This window comes from Tachysurus vachellii, chromosome 21, assembly GCF_030014155.1.
Source record: "Tachysurus vachellii isolate PV-2020 chromosome 21, HZAU_Pvac_v1, whole genome shotgun sequence".
NCBI classification, from domain to species: Eukaryota; Metazoa; Chordata; class Actinopteri; order Siluriformes; family Bagridae; genus Tachysurus; species Tachysurus vachellii.
The window spans coordinates 7,807,954-7,819,803 of NC_083480.1; the positions used below are offsets into that span (position 1 = coordinate 7,807,954).

At 38.4% G+C, this 11,850-nt stretch overlaps 1 protein-coding gene across 2 annotated transcripts; it reads right to left on the reverse strand.

Annotated features, from left to right (window-relative positions):
* Positions 1-1,829: 1,829 nt before the first annotated feature.
* Positions 1,830-9,606, reverse strand: nkain1 (sodium/potassium transporting ATPase interacting 1). Of its 2 annotated transcripts, none has more exons than XM_060857196.1 (8): positions 9,314-9,606; positions 8,831-9,132; positions 6,917-7,054; positions 6,634-6,714; positions 4,684-4,881; positions 4,332-4,392; positions 4,137-4,219; positions 1,830-2,909 (listed from the first exon to the last, which is right to left on the reverse strand). In XM_060857196.1, the coding sequence occupies exons 2-7, from the start codon at positions 8,897-8,899 to the stop codon at positions 4,137-4,139; spliced, it is 630 nt and encodes a 209-aa protein (XP_060713179.1). In that variant the 5' UTR covers positions 8,900-9,132; positions 9,314-9,606; the 3' UTR covers positions 1,830-2,909. The 2 variants fall into 2 exon arrangements, with proteins under 2 accessions (XP_060713179.1, XP_060713177.1); XM_060857194.1 differs by having other exon boundaries at positions 4,141-4,219; positions 9,314-9,604.
* Between the last annotated feature and the right edge of the window lie 2,244 nt (positions 9,607-11,850).

An 11,850-nucleotide genomic window follows, 5' to 3' on the forward strand; every position in this document is an offset into this window, starting at 1 on the left:
GAGAAAAGACGCACACGGTATGAGACGCTTAATAACGTGGTATGAAGTGCGTTATAACTTAAAACAGCGCCTTCTTCGACAATGAGCAGCGTACTGAGTCGTTATTAACTAATGAACCGCCATAAACGTTGTAGGACTCCCCTTGAAACACACACACACACACACACAGTGCTGTTCTTCTCATTTTTTGTTATGGTGGATTCTTCATAACACTATTATATGACAGATATAAATTTTTATTTGTATTATATTTTATTGCTCCTGGTTCACAGACACACACACACACACACACACACACACACACACACACACACACATATATATATATATATATATATATGTATATTTCATATAGACTGGATATTACTCAAACATAGTACAGCATTATTTAGCTTGAAAAGAGGAAGCAGTGTTGCCCAGCTGTTATACACTGGGAAATTATAACACTGGGAAATGGGGGTCAGGGGGACATTTCATATGAGTTTCATCTCCAAAGCTGGGTTTGTAACCATACCATCGACATTGCGTTGATACCGATTGGCTTAATACCAAAATAAAAGTATACAAAATACATACACACTTGTCATTGTCTGACATTAATTACACAAAAACAAATAACCGTAAAGAGCACAATCTCACATATACAAAGCAAAAACAAGTGATATTTGACCTCAAGTGATATTTTGAATACAGGCAAATATATCCGCCGATTTCTCACAGACATAACATCAAGACAAATTACTATAAGGTTAATAAGCCTTAATATATTTTCTCCTTATTATTTTCTACAATAACCTTAAATATTGTATTCAGGATTCACAAGGGGACTTCGGGGACTTCTGCAGTTTACAGTAATCCCTTTGCCTGTGAAATGTATAATCCAGCGGTGATATAATAATCTCTACCTCTGTATCCCTGTGGATGAACTCCATAACACAAATAAGTTTGCATGTGAAACCTATTGGGCCTTTATTCCCTGTTCTGTTCTTTTTATTTATTTGATGTATATCGCAGCACAGGGATCACAACTATTATGTCTGTAAGCTCACATTGAGAAGGCATACTCAGAATGATGTTTTGTAAATGTTTGATATGACAAGGTCATCTAAATAATTATTTTTAACAATCAGCATCTAGACATGCGAGTTCGATCCGAGGTCCACCAAGCCACCACTGTTGGGCCCCTGAGCAAGGTCCTTAACCCTCAATTGCTCAGCTGTATAAAAATAAGATACTGTCACTCTGGATATAAGTCACTCTGGATATAAGGGCATCTGCCAAATGTTGGAAAGGTGTTTAAGGTGTTTAAAAAGGTGTTTAAAGTTGAGTCTAATGTTAATTGTAAAACATTTAAGGCATTTTACAGCAACAAAAAGAAAATAAAAAATGAAAATACACAGTGAAATTTGTTTAAGAAAAAAATTGCCGTATTACAGTTAGCTTTGAAGGCATTAGGGGATACAGTGAAGGTTTTAACCAGCAACAATATTTTCTGTTCTTCAACAAATTTTGACAAAGTTTACATTTAACAATGTCTCTCAATAAAAAAAGGGCATAACATGTAAAGCCTTTGTAAAATCAAGACTTTGTAAAATCAAATGTTAGTAAATATACTTAAGACCTTTAATTCTAACAATGTAAGATTTGTAATGATTTGCTGGTTGCTTCTGGTTTCTGTTACGTCAATTCGAATACTGTGTACATGTTGTCATCTTACTGGTCTTCAGTATGAACAGTCCTGGTATATGAGGTATTATTTACCCAGAAAGGACCTCATCAATCTTTCATTTTTGTTTTATAAAGAATTAAAAAAAATTACAAATATGGAATATTCTAAAAAGAGTTTATTTGTTCCAACAACTCCCGCACCCTCACAGTCCCAGCCTCAGCCATGTACATGAATATATAGATATATTCAGTGTAAAGTGGTTTACAAATAGACAATTATGGCTACTAACATTCATTCTAGAGTGGAACAGAACATACTTTTAGTCCACTCATACACACACTTATGCACATTGGAGTGAGGGCCACAGTAATGTACATCCTCTCTACAATCTTTCTGATATTTACATGCAGAAAATTCTACAACATTCCCCAACTACACAACTAGCCAATCTAAAAATTTCACCTAAAACATTACACTGTATTGGCTTAAGTCATAGTATAAAGAAAAAAAAGTTCTCTCTCTCTCTCTCACACACACACACACATACACACACACAGGAGCTGAAGGAACAGCTCAGAAAAAGAGTTCAAAGGTTACCTGGGTCAAATGTTGTCCTCCTTGCAAATAACACTAAACATACACACAAATGCACACATGGCAAAAGGACCCGAGTCCTAAAATCTTCCCCCACAATGCCTAGGCAAATAGGCAAAACAATGGCATTGTCAGTTACTGGTTTGCCTGCCTTTTTGTCCCTCCCCCACAGTCCATGGGCAAATGTACACTGTCTTCTGATCAGAGAAAATATTGTATGTACTTAACACTAAAAAAATGTCAGTGAGGAACGTGGAAAAAAATGGACTCAAACCATACAATGGAAGCACGCCATAATCAGAGCAGTCAAAGTTTTTTAACTTTGAAATTGAACTGCATTCTGAAGAATAAATCATAGCTATGCATTTCAAATTTGCTAAATAGTTTGTGCACTTTAAACCCCTAAGTACACAGAGACATACACTACGTAGTGTGGCAGTACAAGCTTTCACCCACAGCCTTTCTCTCACAGTGACTCGCTGAATGCACAGTGTCTGTGCTGCAGTTTATTATTTTTCTGCCAGCAGAGGGAGACAGTTTCAGAAACACAGACAATTTTGTAGAACTATATACTGTAACCCACAATGCACCGGATGGCATCTCTGAAGAGTCCTGCTTTGGGAACATCCAGTCTTCCTATCCAGCCCTAGACACAGAAAAGAAAAAGGAAGAAATTCGGTATGAATGACTTTATTTTAAACCGAATTCATTCGATGCATTAAAACAGAAGTCTTCACCCTTATAATTCCACTCTTGAGTCAGCAGCTTGAGTGGAATGGAGAAGCTTGTAATATCAGCACAGTCAGTTCCTCTCAGGCTTTTAATGGCATCTTCTCATGTAAATGATTTTGCTTTAGTCTTTAGTCTTTAAAATCTTTAGTATCTCATCATTTTTAGACAAGCATCCAAATTAATGACTAAGTTGATTTCTTGGAAAAAATTAATTCAATCGTTCTATTTTTGGTTCTAAAATGCAGTTTTTAAAAAAAGACTAACGTAATACCACAGTGTTATGAAAACTACCATTTTTATAACAGAACATCTAAAATATAATTAGGAAAAAATATGAATATAAATAAATACGAATAGCAAATAAAATAGCAGACGCTGTGCACATAAATTTCACAAACCCGTATTAAAATGTTGTCCTAAGTTGTTCACTGTTCTAGTACTGTGGACTCGGCACATTGTTTGTAAGAAAGAGGAACAGAAGAGATGTTTTTGCAAGTAAAAGCAAGAAAATATTGCCAAGTCATGATGTGCTACCCGAACAGTCAGTGATTAAAAGTCGTGTAATAAAATCAAAAGCTGCTTTAACAGTTTTAGTTAAGCAGTGTTTACAGTTTGTTTAAGGCTGTGAACACATTTAATTTCACACGGATGGTGAAAAAAAACTGCCATTTTAATAGGAGCGTATCTCCTGTTAATATCCATTGTACATGAGCTCACACAGAGCTGGCTCATTTTGATCTGAATGACAGGATAAGGAGTAATCCCTTTCAGCATCCCCTTCACCTAGAGACTATTTAAACAGTATCCTATTCAGTTTGACACATGTCTTTTAAGGAAAAAGTTCTGCCTCACATTTTATTATACACACTATAATCATAAGCATGATCACACAATGCTAGTTTGCTTCAGAAAGGCTTTAGAATTACCAGTAGATAATTTAGTCTCTGTTGTTTTAGACAGCTCTGAACCCTGCTTAAGTGTTCTCCTATAATACAAATCATTAGTGAAAATAAGTTTTCAACAGCCAACTAACTACATTTTTCCAATGCTAGTAATGGCTTTACACTGTTTATATCACTGCAAATGAAGCTGAATTTCCCAAATTCCACAAATAAATGAATCATAATTAAAATGAGTTTACCTACGTGTAAAGAGGCTGTAGCTGTAGGTGGGAACTCTTTTGTGGTGGCTGATACCCATACCCATATCCGCCAATGAAATCAACTGTCATACGCACAAAAACACACAATCAAAAATGACAAAAAACTGCTATGGACAACATGTTTAGGTGCATCAATAACAGCAGTAATAAACTGTTAAAACAGATAATACTTACAGCTGTCCTCATCATCTAGGACAACTTTGCTTACATAGCAGGCGTATACAAAGCCAAAAAGCTAGGAACAAAACAGAACTGAGTCAAAGAAGTTGTTTTAATACAAAATGGGCATTGGGTAATAAGAGACATGAGCTAATGTATTTAAAGGATATTCATATTCATATATATATATATATATATATATATATATATATATATTTATATATATATATATATATATATATATTGATAGATAGATATAGAGAGAGAGAGAGAGAGAGAGAGAGAGAGAGAGAGAGAGAGAGAGAGAGAGATCTGATTTTAATTCTTTAATGTTAATGTTCTGATAAAAAAGGGAAAAGACACTCACTGCGAGGAACACTTGCAGGGCAGAGCTGACCACCTCTATGTATTGGTAGTCCAGCAGGCAGCCACTGACCGTGATCACATGATGGTCTTGTGGAGCCAATGGGGAGTCAGGCACTGTTGTAACTAAGCAACCAGGCCCATTCTCCATCCACCAGGAGCGATGTAAAGAGGTATTAAATGTCATCAGGAAATCTCGATCCTATACATAGATGTGGAAAAAGCACAGTATATACTGTGAATTGTTTAAACAAATAAATACTACACAAACAAACATCTGTCTGGTCAGTACAAAAATGCTACAAACCCAAATCACCGTTTAATAGATATGTATAATATCAAGCAATGGATAATTTGATATCCATAAAAGAAATGTTTAAAGTAGTCACTCTTTTCACCTCTGCATGTGATTATGGCATTGTAAAAGTGTATATAAATATATATATATATGTATATATATATACATATATATACATATATATATATATATATACACACACATTTCATCACTCAGCATCATGAGAATCTGGTTTTGTACTGTATAACCAGTTGTGTGTGCAGCTGGATCAAAGTATGCTGTCAAACCCTGTCAAAACAGGTGTGGACTGCCCACAGTGTGTATACATTGTGTTCAGTATTCTATCGTGACTTATTTATAATAATGCAAAAGGGCGTCACTTAAAACTCAGGAATTTCAAAACATTTGAATCAAGGCCTCAAAACTAGCGGATTTCTCAAAAAAAAAACAAAAAACATATAACGACAATAGTGTGCACTTATTTAAAGGTTTGCATTAGGTAAAGCCATCCATGGCTGGGAGGTAAGAAAGTAAAACTGGTCATGCACTCTTGATGCATTGATAGACTCTTGTCTATCACATCGACACTAGAGATCTGTTTGCTATGAACTTGTGTATAGCGTATTCCTCTGACTGTATTGTGCTGTCCTATGACACTGCATGAGCAGCAGCTGGAAAAAATAGGTGGCTATTTCAAGAGTTTTTGAGGAGCTTGTGTTAGTCTTCATGTACCCAATAGGTGTTGTATGAAAGTAGAGAGTGTGCATCAGGACTGAAATCCCATATACACTGTATGTAACACTTGATGAAGATGAAGCTAAGATGAAGTGGGGCTGCCGCTGCTTATTACTCACTCACGCTCTCATTTTCTACTGCTTATCCGAACTATTCTCGGGTCACGGGGAGCCTGTGCCTATCTCAGGCGTCATCTGGCATCAAGGCAGGATACACCCTGGACGGAGTGCCAACCCATCGCAGGGCACACACACACTCATTCACTCACGCACTCACACACAACGGCTTATTACTTCATATGTTAATTCCTACCTAAAGGTATAAATGTGAATGTGCTTCAGGACAATAGATATATAAAATCCTCACTCAATTCACTCTAACCCAAATCCCAAACTGTTCTTTATCTGGTCACCTTGTAGCTGCTATTAATACTATTGCTATTAATATATTGATTTAGAAGTAAGTAGTAGTGATCCTCAGTGTTCTGATGTCCACTTTTGTTTTCTCTTACTTTTCAGACTTTCATTAAGATTTTCTGGTAGCTAGAACAGCTAGAAGACCTGTTAAGGTTACAGTCATGCATGATGGCAGTCACTTGTGTAAATGCCTAAGCATAAACCCGGGCTTTTATACAGGAATAACGATTCAGACGTTCTTGTTTATTGGCAGTTTTCAAGTTAGTGAATTTTCAGGTTCTAGAGTTTCTCTGCTTGGTCTAAGTCTGATTAATGTGTTCAATAATTAATGTCAACCTTATTTACTTTTTTTTATTTTATGGAACTGGACAAACTCACTCCTATGCAGTGAGTGGGCTTGTATGATTAGAACAGCCCCAAACAAAACAAGTACAAAGTATTAGCAGGTCACAAAAATAATAAGCCGTAATAGATGAGCTAAACATTCTTCTTTTACAGTATTTACCTGAGACAGGTGGCCCACTTCCAGGTAGAAACAGATAATAAAAGCGTTCCAACCAACCCAGATCACCAGCCACACTGCATACTGAGCACACACAAAGTAGTAAATACAAAAAACAAAGCACTAGACACATGTAGCAGAGAAGCAACTCAAAACACAGATTCATATATGTGCAATTCAAACAACAATGATTATTCTAGAGTAGATGCTTTGAGTGATTTCTATTGTATGCTCTTACTCAGTCAACATATGCAGTATTTGTGTGTGTGTGCAGGTGTGCACTTACCAGTATAAGATATCGTGAGCGGACCTGCACCGTACCAAACACTCCCAGAATGACAGCCAGGATGTGTAGAAAGTTTGCCAAGATGGGAGCCCATTGATAGCCCAGGAAATCAAACACCTGCCTCTGCAGCACAGCCAGCTACAAAGCACATAGGCATAAAGTTAATGTACACTAAATAAGCACTATAGAAAAAAGTACAAATAACTGCTCTAATAACACTTGACTTCAAACAGCAACAACAACCTTTTCCACTGAAGTGTATTGGTTCTTATTATATACATCCATTATAACATTGAATAATGATATTCAAAAGCTGTTGAATAGGTTCTTTCAATAAATAATTAAAGAGCCTGACATTCTAGCTGCCTGCTTTGAATTTTTTGGATTGTTCAGTCTTAAAAAATAGATAAGCTATGGTGTAGGCAAGCTGACGTACATATACACAAGTAGAGTAACCTCTCCTGCCTGGCTACTTTAAGCAGCCTCTGTGGAAGACTATTGCAGCACAGGCCTGGCCTACATAGCAGACCCAGCATTCTGCCCAGAATGGGACGTCTGCTATTGTTGCCTCTCATTAACAGGTGAAGCTCAAATAAGCTACAGGCATCCAAGAAACAAACAAGCTGCTTGGGACAGGTTTTGTGGATCAGCCAAAAAGAGAAAGTGGCACAGAGCAACTGTACAAAGAGTGTCAGGGAGATTGTCCACAGTGTACCACAGTGTCAGCTGCAAATACATGCCTACTGAATCAACACAAGAGTCAATACAACCAGTGTCAATTCACGGCTGTGCAAGTTTGAGTTTTTTATATACTATTCACTATATAAAACTGTTATATGGGTGATGTATGATGCTTTGCTTGCAATTCAGTGCAAAGGGTTAAAATTGGTCCGTCACATATATATTCTTACCATAACTTATCAACCATCTGTGGACTGCACAGGCAAAATGAGCCATAAAAGGCCAATAAAACACGACCATCCATTTAGGCCAGGGGCACACAAACGCAACGGGCCCTTCATACACACACACAAAGTAATCCCATAGCGCTCTGCTGCAGCTGTTTCCATGGAAACTGCCTGGAGCCCCAGCCCACAGCCCTATGAGAAAAGAGCCCCTACCTCAGGAGATCCCTTTTTGCCACATGCCCACTCTCACAAAACACACACAGAACTGGGGCATTAAAAGTTTCTATGAAATCCATTCTAGTGACGCAACGATTGTTATGTTACCAATATCAACATTCTGAGTACTGGCCGATACCCGACACTGATCCAATACTAACGTCCTCCGGTGCTCTGCAAGCTTGCATTGCTGATTGATGTGAAACCTGACAGGCCTGACACCGGCGTGTGCTAACCCCTTAAAAATCTCAGGGACTTCTCAGCACGTCCAGTCTTACTTCTGGAACCATATTCCTTTTCAGTTTGTGTCACTGTATTTACTAAATAATCCTGACATAAAAAATATGGCAGGAAAATCTGTCATGTTAGTCATAATCCATTTTCACAGCATAAATGTATACCAGTCTGATAAGAATAACATCTTAGGCCAATATCTTTTTTTTGTAACACATTCTCATTTGGCAGCTGCACAGAGCCTTATAACTGAGACAGGATACAACTGAGCAGTTGAGAGTTAAGGGCAGGTTGGTGATGCTGGGATTTGAACTCACAACCTTCACAACAATGAGTAACCCCAAGCCTGAAACAGTGCAGTTCTCTATTACAGATACTCTATCAGACTGTCTGTGTGTCCAGAAATATTAACCAGGGGAAATTTTTTTACCCTTTTATTCACAAAGCCTGCTCCGCACCTCCAATCACAGTCACTCATTCAACTCAGACACAACTGAACATGTGAGTATGAAAGCAGTGTGCTAGAAGAGATCACAGCACACAGGCGAGCACCTACCAGCTGCAAGGAGCAGATGACCACCAGCGTGCACCTCCCGTCGCAGCGGCCCATGCTCTCGCGCTTCATGCACGGTTTGGGCCCCGCGAGGCGCCGCGAGAACGACGGATCTCCGTTGAGGTCCAGCGTGACGGCTGTATAACCGTTATTTATACACACCAAACCGTCAGGGAGCCCAGCGGGCTGCGGCCGCGGTTCTGTGCGTTAATACTTCAGCGCTGTTGATGATCATAACCGCACTTCATCCGCGTCTCCGGGTGACTTTGTTCTCACACGGCACCGACCGCAACGGGTCGCCACGCCTTCATTCCAAGAGCGCACAAAGAACAGCACACACGCGCACACAGACAGAAAAAGGGAACATGTTTAACTTGCACAAATAAGCATCATATGATATTCGATCACACGGACAGCGTCTGGGGGGGTGTATATGTACCGCAGATGAAATCAGTGCCAGGCACAAAGCGCGCCTTTGTCACTTACCGCGCGCGCTGTCCGGTGTCGCTTTCTCCCGAGGAAAAGCAGGCCGTTTTTAAAGAGACAGATTTAGCTGAGACTGAAGCTACCTTATGAGCATCCCTCTGTACCGCTCGACTCTTTGTCAACACCGACAGGAGGGCGAGAGAAAGGGATTATGGGTGGAAACCAAACCCTCGTGCAAGTTTACCAGCAGTCCGCGCGGGGGAGTTCGCCTCCTTCTCCTTCTCCTCCTCCAGCCAAGCGAGTGAACACAAAGGAAAAGAGCATGGCTTCATCCCTAATGCCACCCTACCCCCTATCCAAGTGAAGGCTGTAACATGGTGCACGGAAGAATAGCCTTAAATGGAGTGCGTTATATGCGCAAAGGGACTTTTGTCGGGATTCTGATTAAAAAGGGAAAACTGTAAAAAAAATAAAAACATTAAAAAAATAAGAAAAGAATATAGCACCAAGATTGCGTTTTTTTGGAGAGGACAAAATAGCCTTAAAGTTTTGATGCGCAAATAGTTGTTTTATATATAATCCCTTTTATTACTGTATAAATAAAGGAACATTTGGGTATGACCCGCTTAAGACATTTCATCAATATACAGTGTGTTCAGGATGATTATTAAAGGAAATCTTCCCACTTACGATGGGAAAGGGATGGCAGTTTTATTGTAATATTGTAGTTAACGTCAGCTGTAGGTTATAAGACTATTTTCACTTAAGATAAAACCTGTTTTAGTTTTGTTTTCCTCTTAATATAATCCTTTCCTGCTTTCCATTATGGTCATGATGTTGTTTACCAACTACATCCACTTGATTTTGGGGAAATTCTAAATGTCTCAACAAAGAGTTTGGGGGAAAACCAGAAGCTTCCCCCTTCAAAGCACACAAAATATGCTTTTCAGTTTCTCCTGGGGCAGCTGGTATAGATGGGCTAGCAGGACTTTGCCCCTCACCCCTTCCAAAGAAGCCCCTCCACCCACCCACCGTCTTTCAAAACAGATATAAAAAAGGATCCACTTCAGATTATGTGGTGGAAACTAATGGGATAAGGAGGATTCTGCAAGTGCAACAGCACCACCATGGTTAATACGTAACATACACAGAATGCCATGACAGTGACTAAGACAGTGTGGTAAACAAGAACATGACAATATCATCACCATCATCATCATCATCTTTTTTCCTTAAAAATGTCTATTGATTAGAAACTAAAAGTGATTAGACTAATCACACATTCTTCATTTAATGTACAAATTACAAAAAAGGACAGATAAATAAATAGAGCAATAAATTTGACAGCTTTTGGTTTGAATGGTAGCTTCTGTTAGCCATCTTTGTTATTTGGTGGATACTCAGTAGTCCATTACAGACCTGAAAACACTTTTTATTACTAAACCAGCTATCTATCTGTCTATCTGTCTTTAGCATTTGGCAGACGCCCTTATCCAGAGCGATGTACAAAAGTGCTTATGTCTCTATCATTTTATACATTAACTCTGGTTCACTAGGTTACATACTTAGATATCATGAGCCAAAAACACTGTTCAAAGTTTTTTTTTATATAAATATACATACAACAAACAAGGAAGTGATAGTTGAAGTGTTTCATGTATAAGTAGGTCTTCAACCGTCATTTGAAAATAGCCAGTGTCCGGACCCCTAAGGGAAGTTCATTCCACCACCTTGGTGCCAGAACAGAAAAGAGTCTCATAGTATGCTTACCTCTTACCCTGAGAGATGGTGGAACCAGTCGAACAGTGCTGGTAGATCTGAGGGTGCGAGGTGCAGTGCGAGGAGTGATGAGGGCTTTGAGGTAAGATAATAGTTTGCCCAACATCATTGTTATTATATCACTGATAAAGCTTTGTGATATAATGGATTGCTTAATCCTAATAGTTTTACTGTAAAGCCATTAATAGATATTAGATTGTATTACAACCAGATATCAGAAATAAATTCTACAGAATTACTGGTTTTTCAGTCATGCTGCATGAAATGTATTAAACAGCTTCAAATAGTAATAAATGTAATAAAGGAAGGATATTTTGTGAACCAGAGATCCTTCTACAACATTAATATGTAAGAAATAACATCATTTTTTAAATATAAAAATAGTAATTATGTACTTTTCTCCACTTCATTAATATTGCTAAGTAATGAATGAAAAGAAAGTAAATGGTCAAACGATCAACTTATGATGAGGGCTTTGACTCAAAGATTTGAGTCTACATTGTACATGTCTTAATGAAAAGTTACAGTATAGTACAAGAAGCATAGTCCCCTTCCTGGAGCCTGAACCTGCCTCACTGGATCAGTGCTGACATGCTTATAGTCATCACCAGTGTCAGTATGGGCTGAGAGTCACACTATTGAGTGTGAGAGACACTATTATTGTGGCATGTAGTGTTGGTAGTTTCACACAACACTGACATAATACAATGAGAGAAACATTGTATATTGTACCATGAACCAAAGAAAGTATACCCACAACTTCCTCACCACGGATGAAATTTCAAATAAAGACCAAAGACCCTTCATCTCCACCTTAT